At 44.8% G+C, this 19475-nt stretch overlaps 1 protein-coding gene across 5 annotated transcripts; it reads right to left on the bottom strand.

Moving 5' to 3' along the window:
* Positions 1–8: 8 nt before the first annotated feature.
* On the bottom strand, positions 9–18898 carry PLP1 (proteolipid protein 1). 5 transcript variants are annotated; one of them, XM_030807570.1, is made up of 9 exons: positions 18749–18898; positions 18220–18376; positions 15660–15806; positions 6855–7041; positions 5897–6158; positions 4657–4825; positions 4113–4186; positions 3226–3291; positions 9–2097 (listed from the first exon to the last, which is right to left on the bottom strand). In XM_030807570.1, the coding sequence occupies exons 3-9, from the start codon at positions 15661–15663 to the stop codon at positions 2026–2028; spliced, it is 834 nt and encodes a 277-aa protein (XP_030663430.1). In that variant the 5' UTR covers positions 15664–15806; positions 18220–18376; positions 18749–18898; the 3' UTR covers positions 9–2025. The 5 variants fall into 5 exon arrangements, with proteins under 5 accessions (XP_030663430.1, XP_003262180.1, XP_030663431.1 ...); XM_003262132.4 differs by having other exon boundaries at positions 6002–6158; XM_030807571.1 differs by having other exon boundaries at positions 18226–18376.
* Positions 18899–19475: the final 577 nt, after the last annotated feature.

Genomic DNA, 19475 nt, shown 5'->3' with positions numbered 1-19475 from the left:
ACACGATGTTTGATTGAGAACATTCTTAATTTTATTTTCTTTAATTTTATAAAATACACTTTGTAAGATAAGTTTCTAAAAGTTTATCCTTTATGTGTGTTAAAATTGCAATTCTATATCAGAAATGAAGGAAACACTTTCAGTTGATTAACTCTCTTTGTGTGTGTATATATGTGTATGTATGCATGTGAGGTTTTCAGGGAAGGGTTGGTTATTTGTTATGTTATTAAATCAAAACAAAACACAAGGTACGGATTACTTCACTGTCCTTTATCTTGATTGGTTTCTTACAAAACATTTTCCCTCTCCTCCCTCTATGCAGCCTGGAAGCTTATCTTGTATACTGGTTTGAAAACAAGTATCAAGTGTCTTTTTGTAAAGCCCTTACATCTCCTTAAATATTGCTGAAACCACTTTGGGGGAAAAGAACAACACAACTCTTTACAACAAAAGAGCTGTAGTAGAAATCTTTCCTTCAATTAAAACCAATCAGACTTTTTTTTTAACCCAAAGTTAACAAAAACAGGAAAAGACTGAAATCTGGGAGCTATTCAGGTCTCAAACTCTTTCTGCCTGTCCTTTTTCCTGGAAGCTTACCAACTGAATAGCTGATGACTGGTGCATTCTGTTAAGTGATCTATATCAGGAGAAAATAGCCTTTATGTTAAACCTAACTCTTAACACACCAAGATAACATTGCTAAGTAAAATCATTTTCCATTAGCTAGAAAGAACGATCAGATTACTCAAATTGAGATTCAAATTCACCAAATCTGTTTCTGCAAAGGCAGAATACTTATAGAAAATCCCAATAGATTCATCTAACTAGCCAATTTTTAATATCATTTGTGATGCTTAATGTCCAATTTTCCTAGTTTAAAAAAGAGTCATAATCAAAGAATTATTCTCCAGACATTTCTGATGCAACCCCAAATAAGTAATAAACCGGAATACACAAAATGTGCATCGTTCTAAAACAAATCAAGACCTTCAAATCACCTACGATGACTGAATGGATAATACCCCATGAAATGAGCACCATTGTGAAGATATGACAGAGGCCAGAGTACACAACTAATTAACAGAAAAAAAGACATGCTATCCAAAGAGTTATCTATCCTGTGTCTACCAGAGGGCCATCTCAGGTTACACCATTAGCTACCAGCAACTGCTGCTCCTTAGGCCAGTCTGTTTTCATGTAAGCTAGTTTCCTTCTATTCTCAGCTCCTTGGAAACCACAGGGTTGTCATGGTAGCTGTTATCAAGGAGAAGGGAGTGAGAAGATGCTGACAACACCCTGTTTCTCTTCCCTAACGAGGTGTAAGGCCAGATGCCCCCTTCGTCTACACAGATTCTACGCTCCCTTATGCTGTAAGTAAGGTTGGCTGAGTTAGGGCTTCAGTAGTCCATCGCCATCGGGGTCAGTGCTCTCTTTCTGTGGGTGAAAGATCCTTGCTTTGACCCCCTTCTCCCAGCTGCAATAGGCAGATTTGGGCAAACACTCTTATTGTTTTTCTGACATTCTTTTTTCTTCTATCTTCAGTGGTAATAGGGAGACCAGAATGAATTCTGTTTTGTACACCAAAGAGAATATATTTGGCCCCTATAGATGGCAAGAGGACCAAAGACATTCCTTCTCTGTACCTGAGCATCTTTCCTTCCACTTTGTTTCCATCAGTGGAAGTACCCTTTGAGAAGAAATTACTTTCTGATCCTCAGGAGATGCTTGAAAATTCAATTAGAGCCTCCATTCCTTTGTGACTTGCAGTTGGGGAGTCATCTTCTTAGGCATTTCCCATTTCTAGCAGGAACCAGCTGTGAAGCAAAATGACTAAAAGAGGTACATAAGAGGGGAGAGTCCAAAGAGAGACCTTAATCACTGCAAGACTCTCCTTTCTTGTTACACTCGTCAAGTAAGAAGAGGGCCAGTTGGTGGCAAAGGCAAAGAGTTAAGATGGGAGACGCAGCATTGTAGGCTGTGTGGTTAGAGCCTCGCTATTAGAGAAAGGGGGATTTCTACGGGGGATCAGAACTTGGTGCCTCGGCCCATGAGTTTAAGGACGGCAAAGTTGTAAGTGGCAGCAATCATGAAGGTGAGCTGTAGGGAACAGAAGAGAGAATGTGAATGAGAGTAGAAAAGAAAGCACTCCCTCCTCAAATCCCTTTGGGAATGAGGAAGGGTAGAAATAAAATCATAACTAAATAAGCGAAAAACCCCTGCTCTGCAGAAAGCAGTACATCCCAGGTTTGGCTTTCTCCATATACACTTGACTGGAAGTCCGATGTCTCTGAGGCATCATGAGTCTCATGGCCTAGGCCCAGAGAATCAAATCACAAAGATTTATTCCACACCTCTGTTTGATCTAGCACTGAGTTTTCCTCAGAGAAGTGAACAATATTTGGGCTTTGCCACATCCATATGTCCGAGTGACTTAGAGTCATAGGGTGCTTGCTGTAGACACACAGCCACATCATGCAGTAGAGCCCTCCCCTGGTTAATGAATCAATTCATTTTACAAGGTGAGAAATTACTTGACTCTGTATGGAAACCTCAGCAGAAGGGGCCAAGAGTTCTGTGAGCTCATCTTGTCTGATCACTGCTTATAAAATAACTTCAGATAAATCACTTCACCCTTCAGTGCCTTAGGTTTTCAATCTGCACAACGAGCACACTACATTCACAGGGCACTGTAGCACTATCAGCAAGACCTGGGACATAGCATTGTATTATAATCATAACAATTCTAATAATGTTAGGAGGTCCTCCCAGTATTTCCATATGAGTAACTAAATCCACTGGAGAGTATCCAAGGTGGATTCATATTGATAGTATATAGAATTCCGGGCTATAGCAAGTCATGTTTCATGATGTTTCAGTGTTTTGTCACTGATCTGATCAAAATGTATTGAGAATTAACTGTAATTTATGACTGCAAAGTACTTGGCAACATTACATGTTCTATAAATACTAAATACTATCATTCGTGTCTCTGAATCTCTTACCTCTTTCCTCATACCACTTTTCTTGTTCCTATCTAATTTGTGATGTTTTTCTGCCTTGCAAATGCAAGTAGAAGTATGGAGCCTCTAACCTTTGCTATCTTCCCAGAAGCTTCCCACCAGCATTTCAAGGATGGAAGCAGTCTACCTTCTTGCCTTTCAGAATAGCTGTACCCACACTATCTCAGGCCTATTTACTTGCCAAGATCATTCAAAGTCAACTCACCAGGGAAACCAGTGTAGCTGCAGCCCCCACAAATGCAGCAATAAACAGGTGAAAGGTCATTTGGAACTGCAGGAAAATGAAAGAGGAAGAACTGTTTCTTGCAACAGCAATAATACGCTCCACTGTAAATCATGAATACAGCTTTCTGAATGTGTTGATATCTTTCTTGTGTGCTAATTCCACATCTCTAACTAAGTTTTCACTTCCCTAAATGTGGGCCTCCCAGTCTTCAGTGTACACCACAGCACCTGGCCCATAACACGCAGAACACAGAATAGTCATGAAATAGTACAGTACTCCAAAATAATTAACTGGTTCCCTATAGTTGTGCCCAGGGGCCCAAAATTTAAAGTCAACATTTTGCTGTCAAAGAAATAATTTACTGCCTTTCTCCCCAGGATTTACTTTTATTCCCCCGCCTCATTTGTATATAATATCTATTCTCAATACAGTGCTTTCCCTTTCAAATGTACTTATTTTACCTCTCATTTGAGATAAAGAAGTTCCAAACTGAAAATGTTTTTATAAAACCTATAAATGCCTCTGTGCACAGCCCATTTTCTTGATATGGTTTTTAACCAAAGGAATGAAAATTTTCATGTGGGGGATTTTGCCATTAGGCTCTATCTTTACCTAAAGCTACAAACTTCTCTTTTAAGAGGGGAAGGGTTGGAAAGGAAGTCTTTCTATGCAACTCTAGAGAAAACAGGTGTTTTACCTTCTATGCTCATTGGCTCAGGCATACTTAGCCAACATGTTGTAGAAGGCAATTGGCTAATTCAAAATCCAGCAAAGAGAAACTTTCAGTCCTTAAAATTGAAGGTCATGGGTGTAATTTGTATGGTATTAGCTACTCCCTTGTAAAATAACCCAAATAACCCACTCACCTCAGCTGTTTTGCAGATGGACAGAAGGTTGGAGCCACAAACCTTGCCAGGGAAAGCATTCCATGGGAGAACACCTAAGTAAGACACAAAAGTCAAGCAGGGTAAGCTTTATGGAGTTACGGGGCCACATGGAGACTTTCCCCCAGAGCCCTTCTTCCATCTCTAATTATCCTGGCTGTAAAGTTGGATTCTACCAACAATCAGGATCCTTTTTTCTACAGGTTTACAAAAAAGAGAAGGTGGTATTGAACAGCGGTGAAACCTTGTGTTTGTTATTGAAATGTGCTGCTTTGGGGTTGTGAACAGCAGTCAACTAGAGTAGGCCAATGTGAACGGCCAAGAAAACTCCCACCACTTCCAAGTTCCCTTCCCGGGGAAGAAACCTCTCTGGTTTCAGTAGGGAAGGATTAATAAACTAAGACCCAATCATTCGTCATCTTATATTTTTCTCATAATCACCACCCTCCTTACACTAAGAAAATAACCAAATATATAGTGCTTCCATAGTGGGTAGGAGAGCCAAAGCACCCATGCCCTAACTCACCATACATTCTGGCATCAGCACAGAGACTGCCTATACTGGCAGAGGTCTTGCTGGGGAAGGCAATAGACTGGCAGGTGGTCCAGGTGTTGAAGTAAATGTACACAGGCACAGCAGAGCAGGCAAACACCAGGAGCCACACAACGGTCAGGGCATAGGTGATGCCCACAAACTAAAATGATTGACATGGGTGGTTAGAAATCAGCATCAGCCTGCAGATGTAGAAACACAAACTGGGAGATCCTGGAGTGGCATGTGCCAGACATTAAAACCAGGTTCCAGGGCTCTCCCTCAAATGAAATTAGTGAGCAGGGCACCTCTGCCAAGGGTAATTGGCAGTATCTACTAGAGAACTGGCCCCAGTATGACGGAGGGTGGGGGGAATGGGTAGGGGAGGAGTGAGGAGGATCCCTGGGTTAGAAAGGCTTCAGAGGATGTTTTTGGGCAGATAAGGTGTAAAGAAATCAAAACAGATCTTGAAAGAAAGTCGTGCCATTTTGTGCCTTAGGCTGAGCTTAGAAAATATTCCTTGCCACAGGAACATTTTTGTTCCCTAGTCATTGAACAAAGCCAATAGGAGATTAAAATTTCAGATACAAAACCTTTCTAAGCTAACTGCTGGCCACAAAAAGACATTGCTGGAACCCACACATGTTCAGCCGCCAAAGGATCTTTAACTCCAGAGACTGAAAACAAATGTGCACCTCACTCAAAGCATGGATAACCCTCAGACAATAAAACATTCAACATGCAGATCTACTCCAGTTCCCTCTGGGACCTCCAACAGTGCAGGATCCCAGAATATTGTAAATTTCATCTTGGAGTCAATTATTTAATTTTTATTGTCGATCCTCCCTCTCAGATCAGGTGCCCAAGTCTCAATCACATGAGCGGCATTTTTAGGCTATTGTCCAGTTAGATCCACTCTTGTGGTCCCTGCTAGGAAGGGAGCAAAGGGATCCCAACAGATGGCTTAGAAATGGTCTGATTGTACAAAGCATCCCACAAAACTCATGCTTTCTGTTTTGAGAAGAAATTTGCTTAGGGAACCTTTGAAAGGTGAGGCTAAGCCGGCTGGGCACCACGTTCTTCCTGACCTTCTCGTTCGGCTGCAGCCATCACTTCCTCACTCAAATGCCAGGCCCCTAGAGAGGACCCAGCCTTGGGTGGGGACGAGGCCACAGACTCACGCCCAATTTTCCCCCACCCCTTGTTATTGCCACAAAATCCTGAGGATGATCACCTTGTCGGGATGTCCTAGCCATTTTCCCAAACAATGACACACCCGCTCCAAAGAATGAGCTTGATGTTGGCCTCTGGAACCCCTCCCCTTCTGGCCCCCTGTTACCGTTGCGCTCAGGCCCTTGCCGCAGATGGTGGTCTTGTAGTCGCCAAAGATCTGCCTGACTGCGCCGGTGGTGTAGAAGCCCTCAGCCAGCAGGAGGGCCCCATAAAGGAAGAAGAAAGAGGCAGTTCCATAGATGACATACTGGAAGGCATGGATCCTGCATTAACAGGTAAACAAACGAGACCAGGGAATCTCATTAATTGAAGACCTGGCTTCTTTCCCGACATAAGTGAGGTATACACCAGAGCGAGCACTTTAACAAGGCTAGGGATTCTCTAGAGGAATCACCAGGTTCCTCCTGCATGCTTTCACCTTATCTTTGTTGAAATAAGTGAAGACAGGGTGTGTGTGACCAGAAACATATGCCCCTCCCTCCACACCTTGCTTACCCTGGGACCTGGAGAACCAGGGACCTACTCTCCCTGCCCGACCCTTCAGACATGCTAACTCACAGGAGTGGGGAGCTAGACAAGAAGAAACGTGGGTGAAGGAACAGGAGCCTAACTTGTTCTAGGAACAGGAGAGGCTTAGTGCCTCCCTTGGCTTCTCCATACCTACTACGCTGGAGGCTCCAACTTGGGCAATATGAACCACACCTAGCAGAGGTCAGAACATGTGTAAGAAAACAAGGGGGCGGGGGTGGGAGGGGCTGACAGGCAGGCAGGCAGACCTCTCCTTTCTGAATGGGCTTCGAATGTGGAGCAGGAGAGATCTGCACAGAGGGAAGACTCGGGAATCCGGTCTGGCTCCACCCCAGTCCCCTGCTAGTTACTAAGGTACTGAAGAGTTCTCTATCTCCAGGATGGAGAGAGGGAAAAAAAAGATGGGTCTGTGTGGGATAGCAGGTACTTACACATTGATGAGATACTCATAGTCCTGGTAGTTTTTGGAGAAATAGGTCTCAATTAGCTTTTCTGTGCCAGTGAGGGCTTCATGTCCACAGCCACAGAACAGTGCCACCCCAAAGAAACACAATCCAGTGGCCACCAGGGAAGCAAAGGGGGCCCCTACCAGACATCTTGCACAGCACTCTAACAAGCCTGGGGAAGAAGAAGGGAAAACAGTCAGGCACATCCAGTAGGTAGCTCATGCCACTCAAACCTCTCTGCCAGGCCAGCCAGGCCCTGTGCTCACAGGCTCGGAGATAGTGGGCACCCCGGAGTCAAAAAGCAGGAGCGGCTAGAGGTTTTGGCTTTCAGCATGTGAGATTGACCCAGAATCTTTACTTTGTTTCATTCTTGAAAATAAATCTTTGGCCGGGCACGGTGGCTCATGCCTGTAATCCCAGGCATGGATTACATGGGAGGCTGAGGCAGGTGGATTACATGAGGTCAGGAGTTCGAGACCAGCCTGGCCAACATGGCAAAACCTCGTCTCTACTAAAAATACAAAAATTAGCCGGGCATGGGCACATGCCTGTAATCCCAGCTACTCAGGAGGCTGAGACAGGAGAATCTGTTAAACCCAGGAGGTGGAGGTTGCCGTGAGCCAAGATTGCGCCATTGCACTCCAGCCTGGGCAACAAGAGCAAGACTCTGTCTCAAGAAAAAAAAAAAAAAGAAAAAAGAAAGAAAGAAAGAAAATAAATCCTTACCTTTTTTTGCCAGAATTTAAAAAATATTTAATAAATAATAATAATTCAGCAATTCAAATAGCAAGCCAGAGAGATTATGAAATCAGTCCCTTCTTTCTTATTGTTCTGGTCTGTTTGTTTGCTTGCTTATTTTAGTCATTCATCAACTATTTATGGAACACTCACTATATGCCCAGCATTATGCTGGGTGTTATATGGGATATGAGGAGAGAAAAGACACAGACTCTGCCATATGGGAGTCTTTAATTTCCTGAGGAAGAATTAGCTAAGTAGACCTAATATTTTCAACTAACAATTCAGGCAGCCAAGTAAGTGATAACAGAGGGTAAATGCACTTGGAGTTCCAGGAAGGGATGAGTGCAGGCCAGAGATGCTGGTATTGTCAGACAGGATTTTAGCATGAAGAGCATTCCAGGTGGAGGAAACTTTGGAAATTGCATGGTCCTGGATATTTTTGAGCATCGTGTGTATTTGTTGCAAGGAATGCTTGATTATTCTTAGTTTACACATGGGAGGAGCAGTCTAAACAGGATGGAGCTAGCACAGGACAAGAAATGGAAATAGCAGGATTGATATTACTCGCAATAATAAAAATGCAGGCTTAACAGTTTTGGACACTTTGCATGGTGGTTCTGTCCTCCTATAATGCAGCTTGGCTAATGTCCCCACCCTCAGTTATACACTGAGATTCTGTCAAAACAGCTACAGACTTTATACAAAGTCAGCAAAGCATGAAACATCTTTCTGACACTAGAAGAACACACCAGGGACTGGGAACACATGTGTCTTAAAGTGCTAAGAGTCCCTGAGATCCCCAGACCTGGTATCCCAGGCCCTACACCAGTGTTGCTGAGAAACAGGAAAGGCACACAAGAAGTCACAGGCTCTGAAAGCAGCTGTGTTCCAAGTACTAGTCCCATGCTCTAAGAAGTCATATGGAGTGAACCTTAGCAAATGCCAAGTAGATGACTGACTAGATGAGGAAAAGAATGGCTTCCTCTGGCCTCTAGGCCAGATCCCTAAAATGTAGAAGAAATGAGAATGTTAAGCTCTTCAGAAAAAATGTCTTAATTCATATGTATGTATATCTATAAATATATGTGTGTATATATATATATATATATATATACCCACTGATTTTATACATCTATAAACACAGTATACACATGCACACACACAAATACTCAGCAAATGTACTGGGAAGCTGCTATTTTTGAATAAGCAGGTTGTGACAGCTTGTACAATAAAAATAAATTGTATTAATTTCTTAGGCTTGGATTTTTGTATTCAAGCATTTCTCCAAGCCACACTCACTTTTCTGTAGGGTACCAGGGAAAGGGGACTCCTTTGCCCGATTCTGTTAACATTAGTTACAGTTTGTTTTTAGCCCAGAGAGCCTGAACACCTGGTGATTTGCATGACTGAACTGCATCAATGTGAACAGATTTGGAAAGACCAAACTATCTCTGTCATGGGAAAATCGAGGTAGAGGCATTTGCCTCTGTTCTCAGAGACACAAAAGGAGTGAGTCCTATTACCCACCATCACCTGAAATGACAGCCCTTTCTTGGCCTTCAAAGAATGTCACACCAAAGATGAGGCTCAGAAGCCCAAGCCAAACAAAGTAAGCAGCTAACATTTGAAGCAGAACTTCCTTTTCCAGGAACTAAAGCATTGCTGCCAGGAAACTTGGCCTCTATGAGAAGCAATCTGTAGCTGTGCTGCTGTGAGTGGAGGCTGAGTTTACTCAGCATGAACTTTGCAAACGTGCTTGGGAAGAGTGTCTTTTCAGAGCTGGCCCATGGGTGTGTCTGTGTGTGTGCACACGCACGTGCATGCATGTGTACAAAGGTGCACATACACACATGTGTACCACAGAGAAAAACACAACAACTGAAATCGATTGTTGTTCTCAGAAAACATTCCAGAAATTGATCTTCCTCTTTCTCAACAGGTTAAGATCTAGATTCAGCCTATAAGTCAAGAAAAGGAGCTTGGAAGTAAACAGTACTGCCATTTTCCTTCTCTGCCTATCCAACTCCTCCCCACCCCCAAACTCTTACTCTTCTAGTAAAGAAAGTCTCTGAAGCCTGGGGATGGGGGGAGAGGAAGGTCAGTGACCCCACTGTTCCCTTTCTCCCCAGCACAGGGTCAGGGCTTGGACAGAGCCCTCCATAGCTCCCCCGGACAAAGAAGCCTTGTTCTTTCCTGAGATCTCAGGAGCCTGATTGGTATTCCACAGGGGCCTGCAGGCCGGGGGGTGGGGAGGGGGTCAGACTCAGGGAACAATGGCAGGACTGTTTGTTTAGCCGAGGGTAAGAAGAGCCATCCACCCTAGCAAGTGACCATCTTGGGCCTACTCACTCACCCCAGCATTTTCATCTGGGAAGGGCTAAGTGCTTGTGCAGGTATGGTCAGGGATGGAGGAACTTGAACTCTTGCTAGCCAAAAGAGAACTCCACTTTAAGCTTTAGCTGATGCCACCTCTAGGGTTGCAAACATGAGAGGGAAACATCCTCTTGAGTGTATCTGATCCCTCAATCGTCATCCAAATAACCTGAGAGTGTCATGGATTGTGTTCTTACTGGGTGATAGATGGCTAAGCCTCAGGAGCAATTCTGAGTCACCAGATCATAGCCTTTCTTTTTACATCCATTTTTCCTCTATTTTCTTAGAGCTTGAATAACTTAGCATCCCCTTTTCTGCTCCACTACAGCTCAAAGCAAGGGACAAGAAAGAAGTAGGCTTTAATGAGTTTCTAATGTAAAGTCTGAAATAAATGACTTTAGATAAATCTATCACTATTAAGCTATAAACAATTCAGTAATATCAGCATAAGCATCAGATGTTCATCTCTTCACAACCTAGATTAAATGTTTGCTTTGGGGGCATTTAAGTTCAGCAGAAGTGAAGAATCTCAGTCAGTCTGTCCAAGCAAGAATCAGATTTTAGATTCTAACTGAGAAAAACTCAGAGCCTGCAAGAAATTATTTTTTCATCAAAGTAGTTGACAATCAAAGCATTCTGAGAAAAGATCCATTGGGCTCCCTTTGATGTTTCACAGTCCAAGAAATGTCCTTGGGTATGTGTGAACAATAGCCTGAAGCCGAAAGCTCTCCATTTCAGAACCCCTCCTGGTTGAAAGGGTGTGAGTTTGATTCAAGAAGGCTGGAAGGGATTCTAGAGGAGAAGTTCCTTGGCTCTCTCAAGAGACATTCTCACATTTCCAGTCTAAGTACAGACTGCGAGATGAGAGAGTTGGCATAAAAGAACCATATAGTAATAACATTTCTCAATGCAACTCAATCGGATTAAACCGCCTGACTTTGATGAAAGGTCATAGAGAAAAATAATGACCCCCTCCAGTGTTTTCCTTTCATTTCTGTTTTTGTGAATTCAGTACAAGAATTAAGCACACTAGCAGTGACATAGACATTAGGAGAAACAGAAGGGAATTAAAAGGCCAGTCCCTTTCTTTAGAAAACTTGAAATCCTGTTGGGGCGAACAAACGTATGTCTGTGAATCAAAATCTAAAGCTACCTATAACCAAGTGTTAAAATGGATATGACAAAGTCGTGTGGGCAAAATGTAAGCAAAGGGAAAAGATCATGATGACATGTCATGGTTGGCTACATTTGTATACAAACTCCCAAAACAAGTCTAATCAATCTGTGATAGTTGATACTCCAACTTTAAGCCCTTCTCACCAGTGCTCTTCACAGCCGTCTGACAGAGATCAACAGAACCAATGTGACTTACACAGATCCAGGTTCATCAAGGGACTGTGTTGATCCTGATGCTGTCTCTTTAAGCAGGCGCCAAGAGCTCCCAACCCTCCCTCCCTCCTTTCCCATGCCCTGGGCCCGCCTCAAGGACCAGCTCCATGATGGAAATTCAATGTGAATCTGGGAACTCATCAAAGGCAGGAGAGGAAGGGCTTTCATCGAAAGGAATGGTAGAAAGAGACCAATTGTACCCTGCACAATTCCCAGCCTGTCCCTTGAATCCAGCTGACAAAGGGAGAGATAGAAGAACCCTATACAATAGAGTTAAACAACAGGCAGGCTCATTGAGTGAGAAACTGGCCCCATCTCCCTAGGTCTCGAATCTGCACTACAGTCTTACCCTCCTCCCAGAACCCACCCCTTAACCTCACCCCATGAACAGAGGCCTCCTTGATCAGGGCCTACAGTAGTTGACAAGGCCGAAATGCTAGAGCAGCCGTGACTGGTACTAGGGATGGATGGGGATCAGTGGGTGGGTTCTAGGAGTAAAACAACAATTATCAAGAGGTGCCAGAGACAAACAAAGACTTTTGCTTCTGGCCTCGTCCTGGTCAGACAATGCCCTGCCTATAATCTTGTCTTTCCTACATATCCCTTGTGATATCAGCACTTATATACCACATTCAAGTGCTGGAAAACAGTCCCAAAGCCTCTGGGGCCTGGGAATCCAAGCCTGCTGGATAGTCAAATCATGTGGACAAGGTTAACTAAAAAGGAATCTCAGCCTCCTCTTTGGACACGTTTTAGTATTACCACGGCAACAGCATCTGGACTGTCTTGTTGCCTATACTCCCCACTCCTCTTCAGACACACACAGAGAGAGAGAGAGAGAATGAATGATGTACACATTCCAATTTATGTGCAAGCATTGGGAAGCTGAGGTAGGACTTTGATTGTTAAAACTTATCCTTGGCACATTGTCTCCACCTTGCCCACGAATGGGAAGATGAAAGGGAAGTAACTGGTACTAAAGACAATAGCAGCCATACCTTGTTCCTCAGGTCAGTCTCCCACCATTTCCTCCTCTCTCCTTGGTTGCAGTGTGAAGCTGATTTGGGGAACCTTATTCTCTTTCTTGGGACTCTTTTCTAGAGTCCTGCTTGGCAGACAGCTCAGAGGCCAGTGCAGAGCTGAGAGACAGCCCTCAGGGCCATTTTGCAGTAGACAAGAGGGATTAATCAATACCAGTACTTGCTGTGCTTTTGATGTAAGTTTGGCATGGAGTAGGCTCCGAAAGCAGGAAAGGAAGGAAAAGCTGCTCCATTCACCTACTATGGCTGCTGTGACCCTTCCTGATCATGTCACTGTCCTCACTTGGTCTTCTTTAGACCTGAAGTGCTGTGGGCAGGGAAGGCATTTCTACTGTTGCTTTCTTTCAAGACAAAGACCTGTATCCAGGGGATGGCTTTCAAGGCTTCAGGATGATAGACAAAAGCAATGGGGGAAAGTGATGTTACTGGCTGGAGTTCTACCTTAATGGGTTTGGAGACTATATTTCCCCTCCCACCCACCTCCCAGGGTTGAGGTTGTTATTACTCAGATCGCTCTGAGAGAGCAGTTCGAGTTGTCAGCCTGTTAAGAAAACTTCTGGCTTTCCTAGCTCAGAGCCAAGCCTAAGGCCCCTTAAAGCAGGGCAGACCTTTCAATCTGCCTGGCTTTCCAAGAACTCTTCTGGCTCTGCATGGCCAAAGGGAGAAGTGAGGTAGGGAAGGCTGCACTTGATTATTTTAGTCAGTGTCTCCAGGAAGACTAGGTGAACATGCTGGCTGGGATCTGGTTTATTTTTGGCTCCTGGTATTCTTGGGGCATTCTTGCCATTTTGATGGGATTCAGTTAGTCTTCAGGCATTTTATAAAACTGGACCCCCACTTTGCCGCCACACTTTTTTCCTGGGCTACACCCACTTACTGCAAGCCAGCCAAAACTACACTGCTTGGCAAACAGCCACTTTTGGATGGAGGCATCACAGTCTGGTTACCAGGGTAACAGCCACTGTTCTCAGACGACAACAGGCTTGCAGACAATGTTTTGCTGTTCAATAATGGCATTGTGTTTCAGAGCACAGAATAATCAGCTACCACTCTTTGGCTCCTTTCTGGTTCCATCATTATCCCAAAGACTCACTTGGAACATTCCCCTTCCAAATCAAGGCAAAAATTAATGAGCTATCATTTTCCCCATAAACCTTTTATGCAGACACTACTGAATCAGTGTTCCTCCTTGCTTCCAATCCTAAGGGATTCTATATGGTTGAAGTAGTAAGTTCCCTGTTCCTGGAGGTGATTAAGCAGAGGCTGTATGAACGTTTAATTGGTTGTTGTAAAAATGAATCCCGCATTGAAGGTTGGCTCAGACAACTTCTAAAGTTCCTTCCAATCCCAGATTCCATGATATGATGTGTTTACTGCAATTGTTGAACAGCAGTGCACTCCACATCAGAAGTAGTGGCAGTCCAGTACCTTGTTAGAGATGATCTATAATTCAAAGTACTTTAGATACTCTGTTATTGAATAAATGAAAACTCAATGGCTGCTCCATCATATGTACCTGGCCCAAGTGTCGTCCACCCTTAGGACCTGGGACCCAATGTGCATCCTCAGTGGTGCCCTTATCTGTGGCAATCTTCCTCTGGAGGAAACCACCGAGCCTCCGTAACAGGCAATTGTCCCTGTGGTCACTTTATTTGTTCCTGCCTTTCCTCAGGGATTTCATCCCCTGAGGAAGTAATATTCAACATCCTTCTTTACTCCCTCTCTGTTTTCCATGCACAACCTATCCAATCAGCTGGGCTGACATTAGATAGGATTCCTGATGTTACCCAGGGCAGGAATTGAGTTCCTCCAACATTCACCTCTCATCTGGCCACACATAATTGGTCAAATGATTCTGACCCAAGCACGCAAAGAAACCTAACCACCCTGGAAAGAGGAAGAGTCAGCCTGTGTACACATTATTGTCTGTAGTAGGTATTATCATGATTTACAGTTGTTATAGATCTTGCCCATTTTCAAAGGACTTCGACATTATTGTTACTTGATTCTCACAACCCTGAAAGTAGACAAAGTAGTTATTGCTATCCCCATTTTCCAGATGAGGAAGTGGTGATTCAGTGACCTGCCCAAGGTCACATAGTTCATAAGTAGCAGATCTGGGATTTGTCTGATTTTTCTGTCTTCCTGTCCATGCTCTCCCTCCTGTTTTACCTGAACACATGCTTCAAAGTGTTCTCTCCGTGTTTCTTGATGAAACAACCAAAAGGCTGAACCAGCTCAGTATAATTGCAAATTGATCTCTGTGGATGTTGTCTACTGGATGCTACATTTGATAGGGAATACATGGGGCAACTGAGTCTCATTTCATTTAGGATGTGTTTAAGCTGCTGTCTTTGTTTTGCCAAATGTGAGCAATGTCTACAGGACTCTGTGGAGTCCAATAGGGACAAAGACCCTTGTGCTCTGCACACATTACTCTGAGTAGAAACTATCACCAGAACCTCATAGCTTCTGTCTTTGTTCATGGAACCTAGAAAAGCCCTCAATACTCAGCCAACTTAGCAAGAGCCCTAATGTCCCAGCAGCCTCCTTGTCACAGCAGAGAGCCTTCAGGAAAGCTATGTCTGTGATATTTGCTAGAAATGATCACCCCTATATGTGCACACACACACACATATGCACATACACACACACACACACACACACACACACACACTCCTACCCGTATCTGTTTCCCATGGTCAAGCCATTGAGGACTTTACTTTCATTTCCTGAACCTGAGAATGGCCTCCTCAGCCGTAGCCAAGCCTGAGTCCAGCTTGCCCGATCCCCAGCTTCCTATTGATGCCAAACATGGTTCAAAGTTTGCATCAAGCAAGCAGTTATTTTGTACATCTGAGGGCTAGACAGTGCTCAGTGGCCTCCAGCAGAACCAGGAGGGCAAGCTGACCCGACCGTTACCAGGCCCTTGGAACCAAGGGAAAAGAGAAGATAGAGGGAAGTGAGGGGGTAGGAGGACACATGACCACATCCATCCAGCTGGGCACTCTCTCCAGAGATCTGTGGGACTCTCCACGTGCTGCTGGAATTCTTTGGTAATAAAGCATCATGCTCAGTACAGCGGAGAAGGAGTTAATCTAACTGAATGTTAAGGAATTTAAAAAGAAAACAAGTGCCAAACCACGACTCATTTAAACCATGGAACCCCCGAACCCCAAAGTTGGAAATTCTCTTGTGAATTCCTGTGTCCGCTTGAATCTTCAATGCTAAAGTTTTTGAAACTTACCCATGTCTTTGGGACTCTGACTCCAATTGTAGCCGGCTGGCTAGTCTGCTTTGTGGCTGACTTTGTTCAGCTGGAAGGATCCTGGTCTCTCCAGCCTCCTTCTTCGGTCTTTTACTTTTTCTCTCTGAGTATCTTTGTCCTCTTCTCCTGCAATGAAAAGGGCTTTCTGATTGACAGCCAACCCCCTTAAAGGGACAGGCCTGCTTTCCTCCTCCTCTCCTCCTCCCCTTCTCCTCCCCTTTTCCCCACCTCCTCAGGGATACTCCCTTCTCTAAGGGCTCCATCTTCTCTTTCTGCCTTTCACTGCCAATTGTTTCATTTTCTTCGTTTTTCCTTTTTTCCCTAAGGCTTGCCTGGAATTTCGCTTTGCTGCAGAGACATCTGGAAATGTGGATTGAGGGTGGAAATAAAATGAAGATGTCCTGGAAACTTCCAACTGATCCTTGGGTCTAATCGGTGTGGGATATATAGCACAAGCGTGAGAAGCCATGAAGTGAGAGCCCCGACAGGGGCTCAGAGTCAAAAACCTAGATGTTAGCTCCCAAAGTCCTTCCAAATCTGCTCCAGCTCCCCACATCACTCCTAGCTGCCCTTGGCCCTCTACACCTTTCCCCTCCCGACTCCTTGGAAAATAAGCATTCCTCCCCCACCCCCCAGCTCTACGAACACAATAGAGAAGAAAAAATTGTCTTTTAAGATAATTTCCTCCAAATCCTTCTCAGTTTCAACTGCATGAAGACAAAATGCAGGCTGCAATTCGATGAACAGATTGTGATTAGGCTGGGGGAGGCTAGAATTGTAATAATTTTATGGCTACGATAATAAAGACCCAGAAGTGGGCAAGACCTATGCAAGTTCACAGACTAGGTTAAAGAAAAGGCCAGCGTTGAAGATGTGGGTGATTTCCAAGTGTAATATCTTCATCAGAGAGCTTAAGCCAGGCAGACGAGAGGCAGGGAGTGGGTTAGAGTGAAGCAGCAGGTGGCAGTGAGGGTGGAGAGAAGAAACGAAATATAGTCCTTGCCACAGAGAAAGAAGCGGTAAGACAAAAACGGCTGAGCAGCAAAAACAGGGAAATACTATATAAAACCTGCCTTAGCAATAAGTTATTTCTAAAGACTGTGAAGGTATTTAAATGCCCACTGCTAGATGGAATCAGCCTGGGAAGGTTTTCTGGAACAGGTGAATCTTAAACACTGTCTGTCTGGGCTCCTTGTCAGTCCTGTCTCCCTTCACAGCTCCCTTGACCTAGAGGCTGGTGTCCTCCCATGGATGGCCTTTAAAACAACTGGCTGGCATATAATAAGAGGGGCACCTGTTGGAAGACTCCGGAGAAGGAAGGTATGGTCTCCTGGAACTTTTCCTGTGGTTTTTCCTTGGGAGAGGAGAGAAGAGGAGGGAGATACTGAGCAGAGACTCATGCCTTCCTGGGGTGGGAAAGAGGCAAGATTGTGTCTTACAGTTTTCTCTTTGGGCTGTGACCTTGGACATGTTACTGGCTTGGGCTCTGCTGTTAGGAAATGGACGAGTCTGTGGCAGATGCCCCTGTGGGCCCACTGGGGCCAAATCCCGCACCGTTTGAGGCTTGCTTAGAGTACTAGAACTCTAGATACTTTGCTCTTCTATCAGCCCCAAGAAAAAAAGGATCTCTGGAAATGCTGCCCCTTGCAAAACGGTATAGTAGTAGCTTTCCAGGGCAGACGAGACTAAGGCCATGTGACTGATGGAAAAGGGTCCTAGGGCCCCTTGCCCTCCCCAGCCCTGCTCGCCAGCCATAGACTATGCCTGCTTTGGAAGCTCAACTGTAGGATTTTGCCAGCAATAAACTTCTGGATGGTCACTGTCGGAATTGCCCTGGAGAAGGGGGAGGACCAAGAGCAAGAAATCACCAAATGTGTCTCCTCAGCTCATCGGATGGCAGGAGTGAGCCCAAACTTTGGGAGTTCAGATTTAGAGGATGAAACAAATGATCCTTCATGGCTCGAATAGATGAGACAGCTCTGCACACAGGGGACATCACTCAGACTGAGCCCTCTCACAAAGCTTCCCCTGAGTTCTCAGCAGCAGCTCTGGGGACAACAATGCTACTGGAAAGAAAATATGTGTTCCCAATAAACCCACAGATACCAATTTATCAACCACATTCCCCTAACACACGTTTCTCTTCTGCTTTCCTCCATCTCTATTGCCTTAATATTCATTCTATCCTCTCCCCAAGTCTCAATCTCTTTCTGTCTCTGTTACCTGTCTCTGTCTCTGTTTCTGTCTGTGTGTCTGTCTCTGTTTCCTTCTTTTTCTCTCTCCACATCCCCTGTCTTCGCCTTGTTCTTATGCTTGTTCTTATGCCCAGGGCCAGAAAAGGGACCCAGCCAGGTGACCGTGTCTCACTCATCCCAGTGCCTTAAGGTTCCCAACTCCCTAGAATCTAGTATGTTCTCATTGCTCTGTACACCCCGACACTCTGCCTCAGTACCTCCTCAGCAGACCTTTCCTGAGGGCTCCCTACAGACCTCACAGGGTATCTTCCCAGGTCCTCCAGAGCCCAGTTTTACCTACATACCCCCACCTATTTTTGTGATTCTGCTTCCATTGGTTCTGCTGGGTGCCCTTGGCAAAATATTCTTCAGAGTCCAGCTGAGCTCCTGGCACTGCCAGGGGATTCCTCAAGAGGGCACTGCCAGCCTTCTTGGTGGCAGCCTGCTGCCTGTACTGGGTGCCTGTGGGAACAATGCAGGATTGTATAAAACTCGTAAACAGTTTGCTTCTTGCAATTCTGATGGTACCTCAGAGAATCTGGGCCCCCTTGATCATAGCTTGGTTTGACTATGCAGCTTTCTTGCAAATAACTCGAAAACACTTGGATATTACCTCCACTCTCTGCTCTATGATCCCATAGTATCAGATTATTGAAGGCCACAGATCAAGTGGGTGCTCCTTGCTCCATTGTGTAGACTGAACTCTGAAACTCAGAGAAGTCCGGTGAATTTCTCCCAGGAAAAACTAGATAAGGGATCAAGTGCCCAATCTAGTGTCCCACTTCTCCCTGAGCACAGAGAAGAACATAAAGGGGAAGAGAGAAGGCACAGTACCAGTGACAGCCTGGGGTCATCTGCTATTATTTGGGCTTCTAGAGCTGAGGCTTTGCTTCTCATTCCCACGATAATGTCTTCCCAGACCAAATTTTGGAAGGCAAGTGGCTGCGTCTTACAGCTTTCCTAGCCCTGGCATAGAAGACTGGCTGGCTGGCAGGCAGGCAGTATATTATGTCCTATGTACTTGTGGCTAGAACTTTCCACACCCAACTTCATGCCGATTGGCTAGACTATGCCTTTCTGGCCAAGAGAACCGAGGGCTGAGGGCCAGAGATGTCACATACTTTGAGCTGGCAGACAGGGGTAGAGAGTGGAGGGTGATCTTCTGCCTTTCCTGAAGGTTCAAGGAACAGTGCAAGGATGGATAGGGGCAGGCCATGGGGTGTATTTGTGAGGGGGAGATGCCCGTGGCTTGGGATGGAGTAAAGAGTAGCCTGGAAGCCAAAATAATCACATGAAAAATCTCAGCTAAAGAATGCCTGAGGAGCACCACATAGCTACTAGCAATGTGAAGAAACAAGCTGTCCACAGAACCCACCTCCACCACCATAAAAACTTGGCCAACTTTTGCAGGGTTGCCCCTGCAGAGAGGAGGCTTGTTTGATGTGATTTCTGAGCAAAGTAGAAATAAAACTAGTATTATTTCTGGGGAACCAATGTTATTTGTTCAATTTGACTGATGGGATACTGAGACAACTTTCCCAATGGCACCTAGCAAGCCAAG

Source organism: Nomascus leucogenys, chromosome X (genome assembly GCF_006542625.1).
Source record: "Nomascus leucogenys isolate Asia chromosome X, Asia_NLE_v1, whole genome shotgun sequence".
Lineage (NCBI taxonomy): Eukaryota > Metazoa > Chordata > Mammalia > Primates > Hylobatidae > Nomascus > Nomascus leucogenys.
This window is presented reverse-complemented; position numbering and strand designations above follow the sequence as displayed.